Source organism: Carassius gibelio, chromosome B22 (genome assembly GCF_023724105.1).
Source record: "Carassius gibelio isolate Cgi1373 ecotype wild population from Czech Republic chromosome B22, carGib1.2-hapl.c, whole genome shotgun sequence".
Taxonomy (NCBI): Eukaryota; Metazoa; Chordata; class Actinopteri; order Cypriniformes; family Cyprinidae; genus Carassius; species Carassius gibelio.
The window spans coordinates 36,785,850-36,812,509 of record NC_068417.1 but is presented as its reverse complement, the minus strand read 5'-3'; the positions used below and the strand labels follow the sequence as shown (position 1 = coordinate 36,812,509).

The following is a 26,660-nucleotide window of genomic DNA, read 5'->3' as shown; positions in this document are numbered from 1 at the left end:
AAAAAGATCTCCCACATGCGTCCTCTCTCATTCACATATAGGAATCATCCATCAAAGGATCTACAAATCACAGCTTCTGACTCCTCCCAGTCAATATTACACCCTCCAACGGTTTCTAACAGTCACACACACACACAGAGTGACAGTAATGGGAGTCCTGCAGATGCCCACAGTCCTGCTTTGGGTAATAACGGTCTCTGGCTAGGGTCTGGAGGAGGACGAGGGAGGAAGAGGAGGATTTACAAACACAATAACTGAGCATTTATGTGCATGCAAGTATGACTTTGCAGAAGTATATGTTTAGGGGAAAATTGTATAATGTTTTATTTACAAAAAACATAGACAGTAGGCATTTTTTATCATCTTGAAATTATATTTATTAAATAATTTTGTAAACAGAAAGTCTGTACTAAGCACATACTGTAAACTCTTAGGAAATACGCCGGTTTAATCATTTATTTGGTGTAACATGGACATTTCTCAGTTCACGCCATAAAGGCAACTTACCCAATCAAACCACGGAACATGAAAATAAACTAGGCTATGCAAAAAGACAAAAATAGTGTATTAATTAGTGATTAAATATTGGCCAATTTTATGTTTTTAAATTAATAAAATAAATTAAGCTCTCCCAAGTGTTTGAATCAGCTTTGCTTGATACTATTTTCAAGCTTGCGGTCATCCATCCGTGTTGCTCGTGCACCTTTTTCTACCCAATTTCTACCTTCCAGTCAACTTTGCATTTAATATGCTTTGATACAGCACTCTGTAAACAGCCAGCCCTTTCAGTAATGAGCTTCTGTGACTTACCGTCTTTGTGGAGGGTGTTGATGATCATCTTCTGGACCATTGCCAACTCATTACTGTGGTTTCAAAAGACACCTGGAATTTATACATTTAATGAAGCTAATTATATATATAAAAGAAAAAACATTTTTGAAATTTTTTTTTTCTTTTCTTAAACTGCAATGAATCTAGAATATATGAAAGTTGTACTTTTTGAAATGAGTTACAGAAAACTAGTATTCTAGTTTTTTGATATATATATATATATATATATATATATATGTGTGTGTGTGTGTGTGTGTGTGCGTGTATAAAATATAATTTATATAATACTTATATATTTATTTAAAACAAATATTTACCCTCTATGATTTATGAATTAACTATATAAATATCATTATAACAAACACCTTATATATATATATATATATATATATATTTTTTTTTTTTTGGACATAAAATAATAATTATATATATATAACACTCAATATATATATTATTATTATTTTATGTCCAAAACTGCAATTTTTTTCACACACACAAAAAAGTAACATCTTGCAATATTTTACAAACACCAAGATTGAAAATATTTCAAAATGGGTCAAAATCCCATGTTATTAAAGACACTATTTTAGACAATATTGGCTGTTTTCTCTCTCTCTCTTCCCACATCTTAATACAATTAACATTACCATTTCTAGACCTATTTTAGTAAAGAGTAAAGAAAATACTATACAAAACTTACTAGCAGTTGCCAAATGGTCATCAGTCTTACTTTTACAGAATACCCTTGTAAGCCTGCATTTGTATCTCTCCCAACAGACAGAGCGCGGAAGGATATCAGCAGCGCCCTCTAGTGTTCATCCGCGCAAACTAGTGACCGTCAACACAACCATCAGTCAGCACACACACACACACATCAACAGAAGACAAGCAGGTCAGCTGGGGAAGGTTTTAATAAAAAAAAAATATATATATACAAAAATTAAATACACAGAAGCGCTCGTTGTACTACAGCAGATCAAGTACAAAAACAACTGTTTCACAGATCAAATACAAAAGATGTTTTAAAAAAAAAATCCAGTTCTAGGTACTGTAACATGAAAATATAAAACTTTTGATTTAAAAACTAAATCAAGGATTTACCCAATTTGAAAAAATCACATCTTTTAACAACATCCCCCAATCTCCGTGCGTACCATCTGTACAAAAACATACACACAATTATATTAAACATCCCATAATGTTGATAGCACCCAAATCTAAACGTGAAGAACTTCAGGAGTTTAGCTGCTCTTCTTAGCTTGAACACTTCAGCAATCGCTGATCATTGTGAAGATGTATCTGAATTCGTATAATGCAAGGTCCACCAATAACAAGCCATTTTACACTTGAAAGCTTGCATGCTTTTTTACTGATGTGAAAGACGTTTTATTTCATATGTCCAGTTTTTAAACAAGTTAATCACCCACCCACCCCTTTTTCAACACTGCAGGTTTAAAATATAGATTTAGAAAGGCTACATTTGGCGTTAAAAAGAGAGAGAGAAAAGGAAAAATCAATTAATCAGTCGAGGGAATCTGAAAAGAGCTATATATATATATATACACATATGAAGACAATGAAAGGAAGTGACATCATGCACTCTGCTTTGAGATAGACGTTCAGGATCAAAGCCAAGCCTGCATTAACAGCGATTCCTTACACAACATCCTTTAACACCCAGTCGAACACTTACATCCCAGCCTCTGCACCTTCATCCTCTCACCTGTAACATACCAAAACCTGCCAAGCACCTCGCCCCAAAACCCTTCAAAATTAACCCTTTCTGCACTTCTCAACACCAAAACACAACATTTATCATACTCCGAAATCAATTTTCATACAAAAATACATGAACCTATTTGACTTAGTGGTTAAATGACACCGTAACTTTAGTCGGCTGATGATTTGGGCCAGAAAAGAGACATCGAGTCTATAAAAAAAACAAAAATAAAATCACATTTGTCACAAAATACCATATTTTGAATGTTCACAGTGTTATTAAGACGATATATATGTAAACAAACACCGGTTTGTATTCTCACAGATCTCTAAATGACAGTAATACACTTTTGTGAGTAAATGTTGTCTATCGTTCCCTTAAAATCTGATTGCAGCATGAATTGGGTGATTAATGTGAGATGCACAGATATCAGCACATGCAACTATATCTATACATATATACACTGTCAATATGAGCTCCTCTTATCACGGGTCAGTGTCACTGACAAGTGGTTTACCCATTAAACCTGACGTAACAGTTTAAAACCAAACCAAGAAGATTAAAAAAATAAAAATAAAATAAAATTCACATTAAATGAAAACTAGTCTCAACATTTAGTATGTTAAAACAGCGCAGGATATAAAAGAAATAAATAATTAAAATAAACTCTCTCCGCTGGTCGTCTAGACGAGTGAAGTCTTCTCTTCGGGGCTGAATCCACGATACAGACAAACACAGGAGAAGAAGCAGAGATGCACGCATTCAGACTCCTTCAACTGCATTTAGAAACACATAACAGTTATATTTAACACAATTCATGCTTAAAAAAAAAAAAAACAAGTAAATATCACACTTTCAAAACAAATCAAACTAAACAAAACCAAAGCAAAAATAAAGAAAAAATGTTTTTGTTAAAAGCAAAAAACAAAAACAAAAAAACATTTAAATTACAAACACAAAAAAACGCACACACACACAAAGAAAACAAAAATATATGAAATCCTAACAAAAAAACACCATACAAAAGAAAGCACAGCCAAACAAATCAAATAAAAACAAGCAAAAAAACTAACAAATGAAATAAAATAAAACCACACAACGAAAAAAAACAAACAAACAAAAAAACCTAAGCAAATTAGTAAAAATAAAACCAAACAAAACAATAAAAGCAAAAAATTTAAAAAACAAATTCAAAACAAAATACATTAAAGCACCACACAAAAGCAAAGCAAGACAAAACAAAGTAAAAGAGAAGAGAAGAGTGTAGACGAAAGCAGCTAAATGACCCCCCGAGCAGCTGAAGTCATGCAGTGTGGTGAGGAGAGTGCTGCTGACCTGATGTTGTTCAGCTGGACGGATCACGGCTGATGTTCTCCTTCCCCGGAGGAGACACGTGTCGCCCCCTCCTGTCTGCGCCGGGCTGACTCCCCAAAACCCTCCTCTGCATTCAAGCACAGCAACACTCAGTCTACACCAGCATTCGTTCAAACACTCGCTTCTGTTTTAATAACCTTGAGAGAACCTTCCCAGAACGTTCCCTGCAGTCCTCAAACTGACGGAGGGGGTACGCCAACAAAACACTGAGCTTGGGCATTCATTTAACACCTCCCAGCAAACGCAGCTTCTAGTATTAAAACAGGACAATGGGATGCTGCAAACATTTACTGAATAAATAGTGTTAATTATTCTATCTTCAACAGTAAATATTGTTATTTCAGAGATCTCACACGTCTAACTGAAGACAACATGATATTAACTGCTTGAAGCGCTTGTGTGCTGACCAAAAGACTGAACATCGTCGTTAATTCAGTGATAAGTAAATGTGACGTTATCCTAGTTAAAGTCAAATAAATGTTATTCATTTTTAATGTCTGTAAAAATAACATTTTTAAAACCAGACATTTTGTTGAAGTCACTGTTTTTTGGTGCTTAAGAAACGTAATATCTGGGTTATTATATGCTACCTGGCAGTTATAATAAAGAAAGGAAGATTTAAAAGAGAACATTCCGAGAACCTACCGCGAACATTCTATTAATGTTAAGAAACCTTTCCTGGTATACCACAAGAGAACATTCCGAGAACCTATCGCGAACATTCTATTAATGTTAAGAAACCTTTCCTGGTATACCACAAGAGAACATTCTGAGAACCTATCGCGAACATTCTATTAATGTTAAGAAACCTTTCCTGGTATACTACAAGAGAACATTCTGAGAACCTATCGCGAACATTCTATTAATGTTAAGAAACCTTTCCTGGTATACCACAAGGGAACGTTCTGGGAACCTTGAAGTTGTGAGCTGGGTGAACTGTTACAGGGTATGTGTGCCAGCAGACTGAAAGCACACACACCTGAGCGATGTCTTTAATAGCGTCTGTGAATGTCACAGTCGTGGATGTGGTTTGATTAAAGCAGAGACTGAGAGATCTGACCTTGATGAGTCCTCCGAAGGAGCGAGAGCGCGCGTGTTTTTTACTGCTCGGAGTCGTGTTCTCGCTCACAGGAGTGCCGGGACTCGACTGCTTGCCGAGCTGAAACCATCAACAAACATAACATTTACTACAAAAATCAGATCACAATAACAGAATGAAAGTGTGTTTTTTTTTTTTTAATCGAATCACAAAATTAAAAGCAAAAACACACACTAATACAATTTTTTGAAAAGAGATCTGCTGCCTTTAGTATCATATTATTAGATTAACAATGCATATTGCAATAGACTCAACAGCAAGTTATGAATAATTACAGCTTAGATAGCATGTAGTGTATTATTGTAATGTCATAATACTTCTAGTACTTATTTATTTATTTATATATATATATATATATATATATAAGTTGGGTTTAAAAAACAATGCAATTATTGTTAAAATATTTGGTAACAACAAAAAGCCAACTAAAGGGGTCTGTTGTCATAATATTAATAACAATAACAATAGTACGCACAATTTATTTTGTTGGTTTAAAAAAAAATATTGTAAAAATGTCATTTAAAAAGTTATGATTATAATAATACTTATCGCAGCAGTGTCATTAATAGTAAGACGAGGCATGATTGTTTTCGAATATTTGTTTTCAGTAATGAAAAAAATAATTATAGGGAAAATTAATGCCAACAAATAAAAAAAAAAATATATATATATATATAATAATACTAACATTATAAAATAAAATAATGATAATAATAAATTTAAATAAACAAACAATAGTGAAAATGTAAGAAAACGAGGTCAAGGGTCTGCTTCCCGTTCACACTGACTGAACTGTTGCAGTGTGACGCAGTGTGCTCTCTCTCTTTCTCTCTCACCTGTCGGATGAGTTTTTTCTTCTTGGCAGAGTTGGGCATGTGATCGGTGACGTGTCGACAGAGCTCTCGGAGCGCCTCTTCTGTGTGCTGGTCTGGGTCCAAGCCCACAGGCGCTCCGCTCCTCTTACACACAGACACGAACGGAGATCCGCTGGCCGACAGCAGCTCCAGATCGTCCTGACAGCACACACAAGAGCATCAGCTCGCTCAAGAACAAGTCAGTCAGTGAAGACGGAGCACCAGCTCCACTCACCTTGGAGTGAATCACTCTGCTGTTTGCAAACTGAAGTCTGGCATGTTCCCTCAGATACGCCGGCGCCTTCACAAAAGACAAAACAGATCGACTCGTGATGGTGCTTTAAACTAAAACTATTACAAATCACTTTTGTCACCGGAAATAATTCAAAATATAAATATTTGATGGACAAATAAAAATTAAACCTGAAATGAAGATGGAAATTAGAAATGTTTCCTTGGAAAATAACTGAAATATGTTTAAGTTGACGTACAAAAACTACTCAAATAAGCTAAAAACAAATAAAACAACTTATAAAAATGACAAAAGCACATACCAAAATTACTCAACTAAAGCTGAAATAAAAATTAAGTTAAACAGATTTGTTTACTTATAATTTTACAAAAAGCTAAATTAGAAATGTGGAAAGTAACTGAAATAAATGAACAAATAATACTGAAGCTGAAGTACTAAAATTATTAAACATAAAGCTGGAATATAATTAAGTTAAACACAAATATTAGAAAAATGACAAAAGCATAAAATTTTAAATTGTTTTCTTGTGAAGTAATTAAAGAAAAAGGTAATAAAATTATTAAAACTAAAGCTGAAATAAACAAATTAAAGCTAAATATTAATGGAGAGAGAAATTTTATTGGCAACTATGTGATTTTTTTTATTGAATTACTAAAATGACTGAAATTAAATAAAAAAAAAAACAAAAAAAAAGGTATTTCATGTCTTATATTTTCGAATATTATATATATATATATATATATATATATATATAGAGAGAGAGAGAGAGAGAGAGAGAGAGAGAAAGAGAGAGAGACCTAAATTAAAATGAAACCTGAAAATATAGAAATTAAGGCTAATTCAAAATATTAATAAAATGCTTATATATAATACTAAAAGAAGGCAGTGATATGTTACCATGTTATTTTCCATCCTATCAGTTATGTAAAAATAAATAAATGGAAAATGTAAAAAAAACAAAGCACTGCATTTGAAGAAGGTGTGGTGTGAAAAGTACCCGAAAGATCTTCTGTGAGTGTTTGATGAGAAACGCCATGCCACTGTTCAGTTTCTTCAGGTTCTCCTGAAGGTCACTGGCATTCATCTGAAGACAGCAGCACATTACATAACAAATGATGCCTCAGTGGTGGAAACAGGCTTCCATACAAATCAGAAAACAGCACATTTCAGCTACTTAATTTATACAATGGTGAAAGAAAATTGTAACATACATGGGGAAAAATAAAAAAATCGAGTTCGGTATTCGGCCTTTGGCCCGGTTTAATTTTGTTTGTTTCGGCCAAGAATTTTAATTCCGGTGCACCCCGATTTAGCTTAATGATATAAATAACTAAAATGTAAATAAAATTCATTAAAAGCAAAACAAAAGACAAAAATGCACAGAATTACTAAAACTTTAACTAAAATTACAATGAAAACCGAAAATCAAAAAAATTGTAAATGGGATTGTAAAACCCATCCTCTTATCTGAAAAACACAAAGAGAACAGGTCTGATGATATATAAAGAAAGAAGCGTCGTACGTTCTTGGGCCAAATGACGTGCGGGGCGAACATGAGCGCCAGGTTGTGCGCAGACATCTTGTTCTTGTCCTGCTGTTTGGCGGTGTGGTAGAGCAGGTCCAGCAGCAGCTTCAGCAGGGCTCTGTTAGCGGTGGGAAGCAGCATCAGCAGCAGCTGCAGCGCCTCGATCTGACGCTCCTTATCCGGCAGACTCGTCTTGTTGCCTTGATCGTCAAACAGGCTCAGCTCTGCGCAGAAGGACAGCGATTACGAGCCATCGAGATGAGCAGTGTTCATACCATTGACAAATAATGTCATCATTTAAAAAAATTAGATAACAAAAACTGAATGACAAAAACTACATTTTTTTCACCGACGAAAACGAGATAACGAAACAAACAGTGCTAAATGACAAAAACTATGACGCAAATCTATTGACATTTTCGTCAACTACATTTTTTTCACAGACGAAAACGAGATAACGAAACAAACAGTGCTAAGTGAAAAAAATTATGATGCAAATCTATTGACATTTCCGTCAACTACATTTTTTCACAGACGAAATTGACAAAAAATAGTTTCGAATGACAAAAACTGTGATGCAAACCTAATGACATTTTTTCACCGATGAAAACGAGATAAAACAAATAGTTTCAAATTACAAAAACTGACGCAAATCTATTGACATTTTCGTCAACTACATATTTTTCACCGACGAAAACGAGATAACGAAACAAACAGTGCTAAATGACAAAAACTATGACGCAAATCTAATAACATTTTCGTCAATTACATATTTTCACAGACGAAAATGACATAAAAAATTGTTTGAATGACAAAAACTATGACGCAAATCTAATAACATTTTCGTCAACTACATATTTTCACAGACGAAAATTACATAAAAAATTGTTTGAATGACAATAACTATGACGCAAATCTAATGACATTTCAACTACATATTTTCACAGATGAAAACGAGATAACGAAACAAACAGTGCTAAATGACAAAAACTATGACGCAAATCTATTGACATTTTCGTCAACTACATTTTTTTCACAGACGAAAACGAGATAACGAAACAAACAGTGCTAAATGAAAAAAATTATGACGCAAATCTATTGACATTTCCGTCAACTACATTTTTTCACAGACGAAATTGACAAAAAATAGTTTCGAATGACAAAAACTATGACGCAAATCTATTGACATTTTCGTCAACAGCATTTTTTTCACCGACGAAAATTGTATAAAAAATTGCTTCGAATGACAAAAACTGTGATGCAAACCTAATGACATTTTTTCACAGATGAAAACGAGATAAAACAAATAGTTTCAAATTACAAAAACTGACGCAAATCTATTGACATTTTCGTCAACTACATATTTTTCACCAACGAAAACGAGATAACGAAACAAACAGTGCTAAATGACAAAAACTATGACGCAAATCTAATAACATTTTCGTCAATTACATATTTTCACAGACGAAAATGACATAAAAAATTGTTTGAATGACAAAAACTATGACGCAAATCTAATAACATTTTCGTCAACTACATATTTTCACAGACGAAAATGACAAAAAATTGTTTGAATGACAAAAACTATGACGCAAATCTAATGACATGTCAACTACATATTTTCACAGATGAAAACGAGATAACGAAACAAACAGTGCTAAATGAAAAAAACTGACGCAAATCTATTGACATTTCCGTCAACTACATTTTTTCACAGACGAAATTGACAAAAATAGTTTCGAATGACAAAAACTATGACGCAAATCTATTGACATTTTCGTCAACAGCATTTTTTTCACCGACGAAAATTGTATAAAAAATTGCTTCGAATGACAAAAACTGTGATGCAAACCAAATGACATTTTTTCACCGACGAAAACGAGATGATAAAACAAATAGTTTCAAATGACAAAAACTGACGCAAATCTATTGACATTTCCGTCAACTACATTTTTCACAGACAAAAGGGAGAAACGATTTGGGAAGATTAGATGTGTACATATGAACTGTATCACAGTCTACTGATGTATCATGTGGGACATAGGCTAACATACACTTGCTGCATGTTCAAAAATTTTGATATCTAGGACTAAGAGAAGAGCAGACATAGGAGTAAATTTAACGGTATATTGTATTCGGTTTTAAAGACAGTGCAGCCTAATTTAATTTCCATTTTCTGTGGCACAGATGGTAATCAAGCAACTAAAGACAGACAGAAAATCACTAACAGCTCTTGCGAATTAATAAAGATTAATCTAAATTGATGTATCTAAAAATGCCTGCTTGGAAGAATGTGGTGGACAAGATGTTTTAAAGAATCCATAATTAGCCTATTTGTATTTCATTAAAAAAGAAGACCATACTCTGGTTTCATTATGAGAAGTGGTTTCATTTAATTTTAACATAAAGGCATGTTGTGCGTCACAGCAGTTTCTACCATGATAAAACCTCACAATCAAACCTGATTTTGGTCATTTTAAAGAAATGCTTAATAAATGCATTACACTGTAAATAAACCTACTACTAATAACGAACAAACGTAGATTTAGTCTACTAAAACTAATCAGATGACTAAAATATGACTAAAACCTAATGGCCTTTTAGTCAGAACTAAGACTAAATGAAAGCTGAATGGTGAGGTGTGCGTGATCTGCCGGACCTGTGATCTTCAGGTGAGCGTGCAGGTGCCGCTGGGTCAGCAGGGGCTCGGGCAGCTCCCCCAGGAAGCTCTTGAGGAGCGTGGCCACATCATTGGGATGGAAGTCCCCGGAGGAGAAGTCGATGTCTGCGCCGCTGTTGAGCTGCTCTCTCAGCGTCTGCTGTCTCAGGCTGTTCCCAGGGACCCGAAACAGACCCTCCACATGCAGATCTGCAGGACAGCGACCAGCTCTTCACTCTTTACTTAATTATTCATTTTTTTGTGAATAATATATTATGTCCATATCCATTTAATTTGTCTTGTTGAATTTGTGTGCGTCTGTGACTCGTATGCGTGTTTTGGATTTGTGAAAACCCTGCAAATATCAAAACCTTAAAATAAAATAAAGAACTACTCACTTTTGCTGAGGTACACAATGAGTTGATATATCTGGGCTATTCCTTCCTCCGTGAGAGGTGTGCCGAACACCACACATTTGTCTGGAAAACAAAACACGTAAACCAGTTAAAAATTAACACATTTTTCAATCATAATTTGTTTTTAAAATAAATTCTTAACTAAATAAACAGAATTAAATTATAAAATACACCATGAAATATCGCAATAAATACATTTAGGAAATTGTAACTTAAAATATGTCTTATATAAGTTAAATATACTTTGAAGTAAAATGTAGCAGACAACATAAAACTAGTATATAAAATAATATATAGAAAGTATTTTATGAAATGATATTCAAGAAAAAGGCATATTTTTATATGTAGAGGCATATTTCACATCATTTTTACACTACTGGTGTAAAGTTAATTTTTTTGTAAAAAAAAAAAAGTTGTGTAAAAGTTGTTTTTTTAAGTATGTCTCTTCTGCTTACCAAGGCTAATGTTATGTATTTTTAAATACAGTAAAAATTATGAAATATTATTAACATTTAAAATAGTTGCTATCTATGTGAGAATATTGTTCAAATGTAATTTATATCTGAAATGTGCAGCTGTATTTTCAGCATCATTACTCCAGTCTTCACTTTTGGTAGGAACCCTGATATATTTTTCTTTCATGATTCTTTCTTTGAAACAGTAATCTACTGAAATTGTTATTTTTATTAAACTGAACTGATTTTATATTTACAACTGAATTCATTGTACATCAGTGCCTTCATTTCATTGGGAACCAAATACTGTTAGTCACACAAAGAAACCAATCAGGTCCTGACTTGTTTTGGCTCAGTTTTCACCCATTACTGTTGACCGCAGTGAATCTAGAGCCGGCCAGTCGATGCCAAAACCCTACGGCAGGAAACGAAATCGAATAGCAATCGGCTAACTTCCCAAAACAGACGACGTAATTCTCCCACTGAAGGTTTTTCAATGGTTTTTGTCAATAGCATCTGAAATCTTCCCACAGAAGAATCACTGGTGTCTCCACAAGAAGGCATATCGACAACAGACTGGTTGTAAATCAGTAGGAAGCATGAGGAACAATTAATGCCAGAATACATAGTCAATGGAAAATGGCTACGGTTTAAACCAACAGCCGCCTGACCTTTGCGTTTGAGAAAGTTGAAGGAGCGGAAGAAGCCTCCGGCCGCAGTGCCATTGGGCGTCTTGGGCTCCTCGTCTAGTAACTGAGAGAATTCGGCCCCCGGGAGGTCGATGAGCCGCGTGATGTTACTCAGGACCAGCTCGGTGAAGGCCTCGGGCCGCTCGTGACGCAGCTTCTCCACGAAGAAGTCAGGGTTGAAGATGATGGGTTGCCGTCCGTCTCCACTACCGCACGTTTCTGACTCCTGACTGATCACCACATTACACACCGTGCCCCTGCCGACACACACATATCATCACAACACACTGATTTTAGCTTTTTTATTTCATTTTTATAAATAAGTGTCTTAACATATCCAATAATTCAAATAAACTAAGCCATGGTTAGTTTAGGTTTAAAATGTCATGTGGTGCGACTCAGAAACATAATTGTTAATAATCGAATTGAAAATATTTGGGGAAAATCCATGGACATCAAACTGAAACGTTACATTTACGTTTAGTCATTTAGTAGACGCTATTATCCAAAGTGACTTCAAAATCAAAATCAATAAAAAAATCGAAATCAATAAAAGCGCGATGATATACAAGTGTTATAACAAGTTATTTATTTATATATAGTTATTAATTATTTAAATGTTTTACAAAAAAACTAAAGATATAGGAATAGTGAAATAGATTGTTTATTATGAACAAAAAAAACCAATTGTTTATTAAATCACATGCGTTAAAATTAGCTGATTTGGTTGATTTATATACAGCACAGGTAATGTACAAAGTTTATAATAATTAACTTCCAAATATGTATTCAGAGGCTGTTCAAAATAAGAGAAAATCTGAATAAACTAAGAAAAATGTATATGTTTAAAAAAGTAAGGGCAAGAACTAACGCTATAAATAGATGTGTATATGTGTCAAATCTATGGAATAATTGTGATAAGGAATGTAAACGATGTAATACAGTTTGCAAATTTAAGAAAATGCATAAAAACATGGTGTTAAATAATTATAATGACACATAATCAATGAATTATGTAGCGGATTGAGGTAATAGATGGAAAGGGTGTTTCTGTAATTATGTATGTTTGTAATTAAGTGTGTATATTTTTGGAAATTTATTATGTAACTCTTGTTTATCTTGTATTGAATCTAGTGAAAAAGTGACGTACATCGGTTAAATATATATAAAGGGTAGGCTTAATAAGCAAGGCTTCTGCCTACAACTCTTTCGGAATTTGTGTTTATTTTTGTGAAATGTTGTCTAGAAGGACCGAAATAAACAGAACTGAATTGAAAAAGAAAACAAATAATTTTTTTTCTTTTTTTAAACAGAGCAAGCTAGACTTGTTTTTGCTTTTGTTAATTGTATAATAAATAAAAAGAAAATGAAAACTATGCAAAAGAATACAAAAAGATTAGAAAAGCTAGTGTTAATAAGAAAACAAGAAGTTAGTAAATCAGTTGAGCACAAGTCTAAAAGTCTAACATTAAATTTTACATTTACGTAAAACAGTATACATTTTTATACCGTATCATACGAATGTCATTTAACTTGGCACGAGAACTGTAAATTTACACATTTATTGTCATTTTAAAATTAAAAAACAAAAACAACAAGAACAATCCGATTACATACTAGATTAATTACAAGAATTATGATATTTTTGCATGCTCATTTAATATATTCAGCTCTCAACTTAATGCAATAGCCTAAACATTTCCCAGATAACAAGATTTCAATGTTTTGTTTTCAGCGCAATACCACAAGGATTTGTCAGAGTTTACATCAATAAATCTACAATTAAATTTATAATTTATTTATAAATAAATGCATTCAGAAATAGATATATAAAATGATATATACATTACATTTCTTATAACCTGGTATTTTTGTTTTAAAATGATTTTCCTTGTTATTTTAAAGGCCAAAAACAGTAAATGAACATATAAATAGTCATTTTATCCAATTTTATACCAATGTGAAATGTGTTAAGAGGCTTTCTGAATACAACTGTCATTGGTTTCACTCTTATTTTGATGGCACTGCAGTACAGATAATAACTCTGATATTTATCATGTTCTGAAAGATTCACACATTCACTTCACCAAAGATTGTACATTAATTTTCACCGGTTCTCTAAAGAAAACCAAGTATTACTATGGTACTGCGCGTTTATGGCCATTCAAAGCTACCACGGTGATTCTAGATCACTGCATCCACCCAACAGCGTCTCTGCAGTTACTCAAAAGTGTAAATATTTGACTGTATTCTTATACTAAACGTGTTTGAATAAGTTTAGTTTTTAAAATGAATAATCGTTACCTTCTGTCTCGATTATTTACATCGGTGTCTTTCTCCGCGGCCATCTTTCATCTTCAGTTTGAATCCACCGCTGCCGAGGCGTTAACCGCTGCTTAATCATGATTGGACAGTGGAGGGAAAGGGGGAGGGGCTATGGAGCCATGCGGGTTTGCCGAGTCCTGATTGGTCTATTCAAATATTTCAGAGATACACAGATCTGGGAACAGCCGTGAAGACGTCCAGGTTGATTATATTGAAAAAGCGACCCTTTAAAGGTGTAATATTAATTTACATTTACATATCAGTATTTATTTTTGTTTAATTGTTGCTAAAGTGTTAACACTGAATGTTGTATATATTTAGAAAATAACCGTAATGGTAAAATACATATTCATCTACTATGATCAACGCTTTCTAAATGGATTTCAAGTCTACAGGTTGAATTGAAGTCAGGTGTGAAGTAAAAGCATTATGATTTTGCTTTTTTTGAAGATTTATAGAAAGGCAGTCAACACTTTTGTGCATAGCAATCTTGAATTTATTTGTTAACATAAAAAACAATAAATTTAAAAATTTAAAAGACAAAGACATGGAGAATCCACATGGAATATGAATAATCTACTCAAAATTGTATGGTATATACATACAAAATTAACTAAATAAATATACTACATGAACTGAAATCAACAAAAATGGAAATGGATAAATAAATATATAAATGTATTTATTAGGAAGAATGTAAAACATTATTAGTGCGAATCTACCAAGAACTGTTCCACTTTTGCATAGTTCGTTACGTCAACTTCCGCCAATTCCACAATCTTTCCCATCAGTGACATTGATTGTAAATGGTTGTGCATATGCATATATTTTAAAGTATTGTGTTACAACATAATCTAAATGAATTACATCTGACATGAATAATGCTTGCAGATTGTAATTATAGGAATTTTACACATTCCTTTCTGTGGGAAACATAATAATGATATAAGGTGTTAGTGCACTTTTACTGTATAATTGACAAACAAATAAAAAAAAAACTGAAAGAAGTTTTAAGAGCCTTTTTTGTTGGACTGGCTTAAAATATATCTTCACATTATATTAAACGAAGAAAAGCAATGCAAAGACAGTGGCATACAACAGCTGATCCTCAAACACATCAATCCATCCTCAGGGTGTAGAATAACATGGCATGCTCACTTTGCACCTGTTCAGGTGTTCACTGTCGCTCTTGTTTTTTGTAGGTGCAAGATGGAGGGAGTCATCAGGCAGACGCCACAACAGCTCAAACACTGTTGCTGTTCTCAAAAAATGTCCAAAGATCATCGTGCAGAGCTAAATTACGTGATCCAGCATCTGCATGGACTCCATGATGGCCTCATCCTAAACAAAACAACAACAACACAGAGGATGTTAAAGGAACAGTAAATACAGAAATGGAAATCTGCTAAACATTTACTTATTTAATCGTGCAGATCCTCTGCAGTGAATGGGTGCCGTCAGAATGGGAGTCTAAACAGCTGATAAAAACATCACAGTGTTTGTTTAGAGCATGATTTGCCATGTAAAATTTTCTTGATCTGTGCATATTTCTCTCCTGATTCTGACAGTATGACTTTTTCATTGGAGGAAACTTTATTATGAAATAACAACTAATAACAAATAATTCTTAACAACCTGCATACTTTACCTATATCTGCTAATAAACTACTTTCTTTTCCTATTGGTCTCTGGAATTGCCAGTCTGCTGTAAACAAAACCGATTTCATTACTTCTATTATTAGTCATTCAAAGCTTCATCTCATGGCCCTAGCAGAGACCTGGATCAAACCAGAGGACACTGCTACACCTGCAGCACTCTCCAATAATTTCTCACTTTCCCACTCTCCCCGTTTGACTGGAAGAGGTGGAGGTACTGGTCTGCTCATCTCTAATGATTGGAAATGTAATCCTTTACCATCTTTGGGTATCAACAGCTCCTTTGAATCTCAGTCAGTTACTGTTACCTACCCTTTTAAAATACATTTTGAAGTTGTCTATCAACCCCCAGGACCACTGGGTAACTTTTTGGATGAATTAGATGTGTTGCTCTCAACCTTTCCTGAGGATGGTACTCCCCTAGTTATGCTTGGAGATTTCAACATCCATCTAGATAAACCTCTGTTTGCTGATTTGCACACTCTGCTTGCCTCTTTTGATCTCAACCGAGTGTCAACTACTGCTACTCACAAATCAGGCAACCAACTGGACCTTATTTATACACGACACTGCTCTACTGATCATGTTCTGGTTACTCTACTGCACACATCGGATCACTTCCTCCTCACTCTTAACCTCAACATGGTCCCTGACACATCACTTACCCCTCCACGTCATCTTTCGACGTAACCTACGCACACTTTCACCCTCCTGGCTATCTGCAATGGTTTCATCTTCACTTCCTTCCCCTAAACTGTTTGCATCTTTGGATGCTAACAGTGCTACTGATACTTTCTGCTCCACTCGTACATCTTGTTTAGACACTGTTTGCCCCTTATCTTCCAGGCCAGCCCGTAACACCCCTTCTGCCCCTTGGTTATCTGATGTTCTACGCGAACACCGTTCTAAGCTTAGAGCTTCTGAAAGGGTGTAGCGCAAGTCCAAAAATACTACTGATCTTATTGTGTATCAGTCACTCCTATCTTCTTTCTCTGCTAATGTCTCCTCTGCTAAAAGGACATACTACCATAACAAAATTAACAATTCATCTAACTCTCGCATGCTTTTTAAAACATTTTCCTCACTTCTTTGTCCTCATCCTCCTCCTCCTGCTTCATCTCTAGTAGCTGACGACTTTGCAACGTTTTTCATTAATAAAATTAAACACATTAGTGCACAATTTTCCACACCACAATCAGTCAAGCTCATATCACCAGCAAACTTACACTCATTTACATCCTTCTCTTCACTCTCTGAGACAGAAGTCTCCAAACTCATCCTTTCTAATCACCCTACTACTTGCCCGCTTGATCCAATTCCATCTCATCTCCTTCAAGCCATTTCTCCTGAAGTTATACCTGCACTCACTCACATCATCAACACTTCCCTCCACACTGGTGTTTTCCCCTCATCATTTAGACATGCACCTATAACTCCTCTACTTAAGAAACCCAACCTCAACCCATCTCTTTTAGAGAACTACAGACCAGTTTCCCTTCTTCCTTTCATTGCAAAAACACTTGAACGAGCTGTGTTCAAACAAGTCTCTACATTTCTCACACACAACAATCTCCTTGACAGCAACCGATCTGGCTTCAGAAGTGGACATTCAACTGAGACGGCCTTGCTCTCAGTTGTTGAAACTCTAAGACTGGCAAGAGCAGAATCCAAATCTTCAGTACTTATCCTGCTTGATCTGTCCGCTGCTTTTGACACGGTTAATCACCAGATCCTCCTATCAACCCTGCTGGCAAAAGGCATCTCAGGAACAACACTTCAATGGTTTGAGTCTTACCTATCAGATAGGTCCTTCAAAGTATCTTGGAGAGGTGAGGTGTCCAAGTCTCATCATCTAACTACTGGGGTGCCTCAAGGCTCAGTTCTTGGACCACTTCTCTTCTCTGTCTACATGGCATCATTAAGTCTGTCATTCAGAAACATGGCTTTTCATACCACTGTTATGCTGATGACACTCAACTCTACCTCTCATTCCATCCTGATGATACGACGGTTGCTATTCGCATCTCAGCTTGTCTAACAGACATTTCTTGCTGGATGATGGACCATCACCTTCAACTCAACCTTGCCAAGACAGAACTGCTTGTGATTCCAGCAAACCCATTGTTTCATCACAATTTCACCATCAAGTTAGGCACATCAACCATAACTCCTTCAAAAACAGCTAGAAGCCTTGGAGTCATGATTGATGATCAGCTGACTTTCTCAGACCACATTGCTAAAACTGTTTATTCAACATCAAGAAGATCAAGCCCTTTCTTTCGGAACATGCTGCACAACTCCTTGTTCAAGCTCTTGTTCTGTCCAGGATGGACTATTGCAATGCCCTCTCTGCAGGTCTTCCAGCCAATTCTATCAAACCTTTACAATTAATTCAGAACCCAGCAGCAAGATTAATCTTTAATGAGCCAAAAAGAATACACGTCACACCTCTGTTTATCAATTTGCACTGGCTTCCAATAGCTGCTCGCATAAAATTCAAGGCATTGATGTTTGCCTACAAAACTACCACTGGCTCTGCACCCATTCACCTAAATTCATTACTTCAGACTTATGTGCCTCTAGAAGCTTGCGTTCTGCAAGTGAACGTTGCTTGATTGTGCCATCCCAAAGAAGCACAAAGTCCCTTTTACGGACTTTTAAATGAAATGTTCCCTCCTGGTGGAATGATCTCCCCAACTCAATCCGAGCAGCTGAGTCCTTAGCCATCTTCAAGAATCGGCTTAAAACACATCTCTTCCATCTTTATTTGACCCTCTAACTTTAACACTCACTATTCTAATTCTATTCTTTAAAAAATCTAACTACCTTTCTAATCTTTTTGTATTCTATTTTCTTTTCATTTATTATGCAATTGTATATGTATGTGTGTGTGTGTGTGTGTGTGTGTAAATACCTCTAACTAGCTTGCTCTATTCTTTTATTTTTTTTATTCTATCTGTTTTCTTTTTATTTATTATATTATTTAAAATCCCATACTAGGTGTACTGTGTTAACCTAACTGAGACTTGTTATAGCACTTATATATCATTACTCTTTTTGTTGTTTTTGGTTGCTTCCACTGTCTTCATCTGTAAGTCGCTTTGGATAAAAGCGTCTGCTAAATGAATAACTGTAAATGTAAATATGGACTTGTATTTTGTCCTGAAGCAACAGTTTGCTACATTTCTCCAAATCTGATGAAGAGATAAACTCATCCTAATGTTGCATGGACTGAGGGTGAACACGTTTTCAGCAATTTTTCATTTTTGGTTAACTATTCCTTTAAATATCATTGCAGGTAATGTATACATTACTCCTAATTAATTTAACTTATATTTTAGAGTCTAAACTTAATTTAGGACTCTGGATGCACCAGTTTGTCTTTAGAAAGAGTAATCACACTCATATTAAAAAAATCATCATAGGAATCATAATTATTTTTCATGTCGTCCTTCTACCTTTTGACACGATTCCAGGAACTCCTCCATTGTGACGACACCATCATTGTTGCGATCCATTTTCTGAGTGCGAACAGATAAACAATCAATAAATGAACAATCTGAGACCTACAGTAGAAACATGGCAAGCTTTAGAAGTTTTAAGAGAAATAATAATTTGAATAAATATTAGTTTTGTTTTTCTTTTGCTTTACCAGGACTGCATTTAGTTGATCACAAATATAATAAAAACAGTAATATTACGAAATATTTGTATGATTTTAAATAACTAAACAAACTTGTTGTAAACTGTAATTTATTCCTGTGATACAAATCTGTATTTTCAGCATCATTCCTCCATTCTCCAGTGTCACATGATCTTCAGAAATCATTATGATATTCAGCTGAAAGAGACAGAGACAGTAAAAAAGGCAGCTTTCCTGAAGATACCTGAAAGAAACTTTCCACATGTTCTCTCGATGCGCTGTCCTTCATACACGGATGCGTGTACTTCCCCATCATATCATAAATAGACTTCATAATATCATTCATCTCCTAAATCAGACAGAACAATTGAACAAATAATGGATTCACACAAATGACCAGTTTATGCCCCAGAATAAACCTTAAATACGCAGTTTAGTGTGTGATACTGTACCTCTTTAGTGATGCAGCCATCTTTATTAAGATCATACAAACTAAAGGCCCAGCCAAGTCTATCAGTGACGGTACCACGCAAGATGATTGACAGGCCAACCACAAAATCCTGAAGCCAGAGAACAGTAAGTGTACAGTGGTAATATGCAACATGATGATAACAACAAATCATCTATTGATTTGACTAAAATCTAAATAAATGACTTCATTGCTTATGTAGCACAATACATCGACTTTAAGATACACATTTGACATTCTATTGCATATTTCTATATGATTTAAATAAGAAAATGGTATATGTATTATATTTATTCATATAAAGTATATGAATAAACAGCAAACTGACCTCAAAGCTTACTGCTCCATTTTTGTGTCGGTCAAAAGCCTCAAACAGGAAATGTGCATATGCGCTAGAGTCTTAAAACAAATAAATAAAACAAATACAGAGGGCTTTATAAAGGCCTCTTTAAATTCAATTAATTAAAATGTTGGAACTTATTAACTGGTTTAATTAGCTTCATGAATTCACTCACCTCCATGAGGAAAAAAGTGAGAGTAGATTAACTTAAAAGTCTCTTCATTTACTAATCCAGAGGGACATTCCTAAAGCACATAGAAATAATTATAAACAAAAATATATTGAACAATATTTCGTTATTTAATATATTTAATAACAATGACATGATTTGAGAAAATAACTGTAAAAGGGACAGAGCCCATGCAACACACATGAAGAAAACTTCGTAAGTGTAACCTAGCAATGTCACGGAAAAACCCAATCCGATTACACGAGAAAACTTATTTTACGAGAAAACTAATATTAGACAAAATTGCAATTTCGTACAAATTCATACAGTGTGATTTGTTGGAAAACACATTATAGTGTGGACCTAAGCTGGTCGTACTAAAAAAAAATGAACATGAAAAATAGTTTCGAAAAAATTGTTGCGCAACTATGGAAAGAGAAAATTTGGAAAAAGCAAATTTCCAAATCTGTGTTAGAGAAAGCAAATTTTTGTGAAGAGTGTGACAACAAACCCACAAACCATGCGTAATGTTTCTTAGTTCACGTGTGGACAGACTAGCCAATCACAACAGAGGTGATTTACATTTAGAAGTCTTAAAGGTACAGTAATCCTTTTTTGCTTGGACAAAAAAAAGTTTAGGTAAGAAGCATAAACATACTTAAAAAATTGTATATCAATATACAAATTTATTGTCTAATCCAGTGGTTCCCAACATTTTTCAACTCGCGGCCCACACAACTAAACACATATGTTTGCGCGGCCCACTGCAAAAAAAATAATTAACTGACCCCGCTATTGTTGGGTTAATAACTTAGTAATCAGAAGCTAGATTGTTAACTGTCTTTACTGAATGAACTGGCAATGAACAGAAAATAACTTGGACTGGCACCGTTTGGCACAACTGATGTTGTTCTGTAGCATATGCAGCAAAAATATCTAAGATAAATTGGTTTAATATTTAATATTTAAAACAATTTAATATTTTTTTCTTAAATATATATGAAATGATGTTATTAAGTTATGACTTAGACATTTTTACATATATGAACAACATTATTATTTATTTGTAATAGTGTATTGACAATAGTGTATTGACTCAGTGTGGTATGGGAACAGCTCCAGTCAAGACTGCAAAGCCCTGCAGAGAGTTGTGTGCTTAGCTGAGTGCAACTCAGGGTCTGCTCTCCCCTCTCTGCAGGACATCTACCTCAAACACTGCAAAAGCAGATATGTTAAAAAATCATCAAGGACTCCATCCACCCCAGTAACCATCTTTTCACTTTGCTGCCAGCTGTTTAGCGCTTCCGTAGCCTGATGGCAAAAACTGAGAGACTCAGGAGGAGTCTAAGCTCCTAAAGTCAGGCTCCTAAACCCAAAACCAGCCTCTTTACATCTTCATGTCTCCACTTAATATTAACTTCATCAGTAAGATATTCATCATTCACTGCGTAACAATGACATCCTGAAAGTGTCAACCTGTTTGCACATTTGCCTCTTGTACATTCCTGTGTATCTTAATATTTAAGACTACAGTGTACTTTTCATGCACATTATATTCCATTCTATATTTAATTCTAAAGTATACATCTCTTTTTTTTTTACATTTCATTCTAGTATTTTTATTGCTTAGTTTTATTTCATTCTTTCATAGCTATATTTATGTATATTTTCATCTGTGTTGTATTCTTTAATAATTGCACTGTCCATGGAGTGGACCTGACTCACATTTCACTGCTTTATATATATATATATATATATATATATATATATATATGTTATATATATGCTCTATAAAATTGTGTACGTGACGAATAAAACCTTGAATCTTGAATAGTAATTGGCGGCCCACTTCCACTAGGGGACCGTGGCCCACAGGTTGAAAACCACTGGTCTAATCCTTTAAACCAGTAGGGAATTAATAAAGTCATTAAGGGAAAGGTTTCTTACACTTTTGAAACTTCTATAGAGGATTTGTAGCTCTGTTTTAGAGAATTTGGTCTGCTCCATCATTTTTTCCAGACTATCCGGCCTGTAGCACACAGTGGCAAGCTCAAAATCCTCTTCTATACTGTCTACATGACAGATGAAAAGAAACAAGTATTATACAAAAAATTGCAAACAATACAGAATGCATTTTAGAGATATGTCTACTTAGTTACAGACAAAGAACATGAGGAAAGGAAGGCAACAGCGGGTCACTTGCTTTGCCTGACGGTTGGTGTGGAGTCCACATGACAGCAGGGCAGAAGTTTGAGGAAGCGCTGCTTCATGTTCTTTCTGCTCTGGCCTGAGGGAGGGTTACCTGCAAACACAACAAACATTGGGAAACTGCTTAGCTATGCAAAAGTGTTTGTAAATCATTTAAGTTCTACTACAAAGACACACAACTGTTTGCAAAATGGCAGTCCGTCACAGTCGGTTGGCACAGTTTGCTGCTCTGGCTTTGAATCAGATCACTGAATTGGAAGAACCGAATTTCCCCCAATCATAAAATGAAAGAATATACTGTTCTCTGACCTTTTTGAGTTGAGTAGCGGACATGGCATTTGACATCGGTATGGAAAACCCATACAGTTGGAACCAATTGGCAAAAACGTTAAAGGCACGTTCACGTTAGAGCAATTTTTCGGGGGCAAAGTATTATGTGACGAATTAAGCAATGCTTGTTCACAGGTTATTTCCCAAATAAGCAGATTTATAATAGAAAACTCGAATAATTGGTTGAAATCACTGCAATGCACACGATTGTGCGTGAGGAGTTGCTTTATTACAACAATCTTACATTTCATTAAGTTGTGTATCAAATTTTCACCTCACCAACAATCTCCAAGCGACAAACACAATCAATTGCATTCCTGAATTAATTGATTGAGTAAATTGTTGAATGAATTGCTCGTAAAGCCAGTCACATTTCTTGTCCCTGATCAGCATTTTGAACGAATCATTTGAATGACTGAACCATGACTGAACAAAATTAACGACTTTATTCAACAATTCGTCTCCTCCACGTCACACTCTCGCGCCATGTTGGAGAGTATCACATACGCAAACAACGAATGCTGTTCTTATGCATATATATATATTGTATTGTTTGAACAAAGTCATTATTTTTGTTTTCTTTGCGTACAAAAATATTCTTGTAGCTTTAGAAAATTACGGTTGAACCACTGAGGTCACTTGGACTGTTTTACCCATGTCCTTGCTATGTTTCTGTGCACTGATCGTGGTAATATCCTTGCTGTCTATGGGAGGGTCAGAGAGCTCTTGGATTTTATCAAAAATATCTTAATTTGTGTTCTGAAGAGGTCTTGCGGTTTCGAAGCGACTTGAGGGCGAGTAATTAACTACATAATTTAAATTTTTGGGTGAACTATCCCTTTAATGCCAATGAGTCATAAATAAAACATCAAACTAGAAGTCAGAGACAAAAACAAAATGACAGAAATGATATTCAGAACACACAAGTGTGTTTATTACTGAGCTTTATTTGCATAGCTATCATCAGCCGACTTCACGAGACTTCATTTTGGTGAATTACTTCAAACATCTGTTCCTCCAGAGCTTATTTATACTGGCATGGAAAAACAAACAAAAGCAACACTACGTTAAATGCACAGCGCCTGCGCACAGGTGCATACAGCCCTTAGAAAATACTGGTGCACATCTGCTGCAGCACACACAGCCCCACGTACAACATACAGCAACACGTGTGGAACGAACTGCCAAATTATTATATATGTGCAACCATATGCACACTATCCCAGTAAACTTGGTTACATGTTAAAACATTTTCACAACATTCCACATTTACTGTAGTATGCATAAAATATGTCTAATTGACAGCTAAATATCTATGTCTAAAATTTAATCTACACACGTTTAGAAAGCCATGTTTTGGCATGTCTGCTTTCATTCAGTCCTTAACTCCAGAACACATTTTGGTATGAAGGCAGATCATGATCTATCAGTTAAAATGTTCACACAGGACTATAGTGAAAGAGACCTGAATTTTATTATTTTTGCAGTCCCATTTGGTGACACTAGAGGCACCAAAATGACACTTTTTCTGCTTTAAATACCAGCTTCTCTCACAATTTAGGAATAATTCAGGCTCATTCATCCAGGCAGGTCAGGTGTTTTTCAATAGTAATCGATTTTAAAATCCCTCAGATTGTCAATTGGATGAAAAGTTGGAAAGACATTTGTTTTTTGTTTTTTGTTCTTCACTCTCCTTTGGAGCTACTGAGAGTTATTGACAGACATAAAGGAGCGCATGAAGGGCGAAACCAAGATGGAGGCAACAACAAAACTGGCTAGCTGATCTGAATCCTTAACAAGGGCAAGGGGATGATTAAGATCCTGAAAAAAGATAATGATAAAAAATAAAAGAATTCAGAAACAGAGCTACAGCTCAAACAGGTGACCATCTATATTATGGACCACCATGGTACTTTTTGTGATGTCTTCATTAGCATCCATTACGTCATTGTGTTTTATAATGTAAACTAGCCTGACCTAAAGCAATGGTACAGCTGTGACACTGACAAAGAGGAAGCCTGACTATAAAATGAAACTTCATCAATTATTTAAGCAATGCTATAAAGCGCTTGTTATGACAAGATGTGAGATATGTCTACCATGAAACGGGTGAAAGAGTCAAGTGATTTATTCAGACCTATTTAGTTCACTTGTTGGGGAATTATTACTTGGTTGACAAGTAGACTGGTATACATTTAGTAAATTGGTTGAACTGGAAAATCTAAATATAATCTAGGTTTGTTTGTTTAGCATTATGCAGATTGCACAGAAAATTAGCTAGTTAAAAAATATGTTATTCGGCTACATAACGTGATTATATAGTTTACTAAGTAAGCTGTCTTAGTAAGGCAGACTTCATAGCAAAGCAATTGAAATATGAACTTAGCTGTGTTGGTATTTTTGTCAAGGTCAGAAATTTGTTTTAGCGGTATTAGTCCTATTATTGATTGCAGTATGATTGTATCAATAACCGAGGTCATAAAAACTGCAGACAATAATTATATAGCAAAATGCTTTACTGAGGTAGAGTTTAACATGTTTTGTATAGCCTAGCTTTTAATTTCTGTAAAAAAAATAAAATGTAAAAATTTAGCGCAATGAAACCACACCAGTTTAAACCATTTATGTACAGTAGTCACAGTCAATACCACATAAAAAAGAAGAAGATGAGTGAATAAACAATCCATTCCAAAGATATTACATCAATCCAAATTATGGCAGGTGTTAAACATCGAGAAGCTTACATTGCATGTACGTGTAATGATTAGAGAAGCGATAGTTAGCCGCTTAATAGCCTAAATATGCGGACATAATTGTTACATGGTAAAATATGCGCGATAATTTTGAAAAGTGAAAACCTATAGCCTACTAAACAAGTAAGTGTATGTCAGCAACAGTTTATACAGATTATACAGTAGTCTGTAATCTACGAGCAGTCAACTTTATCTCGAGAGCATTAAAAACATGTAACACTTGAATAAATTGCGCGATGTCGCGGTAATGACTGACCCGTGTGTCGTTTTAAGTGCACTTACCTGTCAGCAAGTCATTGGATCCGTCACATTCCCCAGAAGTATTCAAACTCTCGTCTCTAGATTTCACCCGCATTTTGCCTTCGCGAAAAATACAGTCAGAGAAAAATACCTTTAATCCCTTGAGAGTGAGAAATGATATTGAATTATCTGTCTGCCAGCAAATGTAAGTGCTAGGCTTTTTAGAGAGTGAATAATGTTATTATATTTCCATTAGAAGTTCCCGTCGGTCGGGCGTATATTCGCTCCAGTATCCGGTTTATTCATGTGGACTGTTTTGACTGTACTATCAAAGTCAGTCCTTCTCTGTTATTATAAAAGAGTCTCCGCACCGCCTTGCTGCCATCTGCTCTGCCCTGCTGCAAAATACATGAACTAACTGCTCGGGGAAGCAGGACTTCGTGTCTCCAAGACTGAGTCACAGCGCGTTTGGGCATCATCACTGGCACGCTCCAAATCACTACAAACTTCAAGGCAATTTGAGGCCCATTACAACATCAGCAGTAGCTTTTTTAAACACATTCCCAAGCATTTTTTGGATCTTAACAAAAAGAAAAATCCAACCCAAACTTTGTATTCCAAACATTTTAAGTATTCCAATTCAAAAACATTT

The 26,660-nt window shown here is 35.0% G+C and overlaps 2 protein-coding genes across 3 annotated transcripts; both read right to left on the bottom strand.

The window, feature by feature from the left end:
• Window positions 1-1,724: 1,724 nt before the first annotated feature.
• arhgap19 (Rho GTPase activating protein 19) lies at window positions 1,725-14,271 on the bottom strand. Of its 2 annotated transcripts, none has more exons than XM_052591208.1 (11): window positions 14,180-14,271; window positions 11,858-12,132; window positions 10,714-10,794; window positions 10,316-10,525; window positions 7,654-7,880; window positions 7,129-7,215; window positions 6,114-6,179; window positions 5,861-6,037; window positions 4,986-5,084; window positions 3,887-3,992; window positions 1,725-3,327 (listed from the first exon to the last, which is right to left on the bottom strand). In XM_052591208.1, exons 1-10 carry the CDS (start codon window positions 14,221-14,223, stop codon window positions 3,897-3,899), a joined length of 1,362 nt encoding a protein of 453 aa, XP_052447168.1. In that variant the 5' UTR covers window positions 14,224-14,271; the 3' UTR covers window positions 1,725-3,327; window positions 3,887-3,896. The 2 variants fall into 2 exon arrangements, with proteins under 2 accessions (XP_052447168.1, XP_052447169.1); XM_052591209.1 differs by having other exon boundaries at window positions 1,725-3,262.
• Window positions 14,272-14,690: 419 nt separating this feature from the next.
• kcnip2 (Kv channel interacting protein 2) lies at window positions 14,691-26,431 on the bottom strand. The gene is made up of 9 exons (XM_052589868.1): window positions 26,051-26,431; window positions 22,677-22,779; window positions 22,425-22,545; window positions 20,484-20,553; window positions 20,297-20,367; window positions 19,952-20,059; window positions 19,744-19,848; window positions 19,315-19,377; window positions 14,691-15,541 (listed from the first exon to the last, which is right to left on the bottom strand). Exons 1-9 carry the CDS (start codon window positions 26,121-26,123, stop codon window positions 15,494-15,496), a joined length of 762 nt encoding a protein of 253 aa, XP_052445828.1. The 5' UTR covers window positions 26,124-26,431; the 3' UTR covers window positions 14,691-15,493.
• Window positions 26,432-26,660: the final 229 nt, after the last annotated feature.

Coding starts and splice junctions, on each gene's coding strand:
- kcnip2 (XM_052589868.1), bottom strand. CDS start 26,123: ATGCGGGTGAAATCTAGAGACGAGAGTTTGAATACTTCTGGGGAATGT. Junction 20,554..22,424: donor TCTATAGAAGTTTCAAAAGT/GTAAGAAACCTT, acceptor TATGTGCTTTAG/GAATGTCCCTCTGGATTAGT. Junction 19,378..19,743: donor ATGTGGAAAGTTTCTTTCAG/GTATCTTCAGGA, acceptor GTTCGCACTCAG/AAAATGGATCGCAACAATGA.
- arhgap19 (XM_052591208.1), bottom strand. CDS start 14,223: ATGGCCGCGGAGAAAGACACCGATGTAAATAATCGAGACAGAAG. Junction 7,881..10,315: donor CGCTCACCTGAAGATCACAG/GTCCGGCAGATC, acceptor CCTTCTGCGCAG/AGCTGAGCCTGTTTGACGAT. Junction 6,038..6,113: donor GCAGAGTGATTCACTCCAAG/GTGAGTGGAGCT, acceptor GTGTGCTGTCAG/GACGATCTGGAGCTGCTGTC.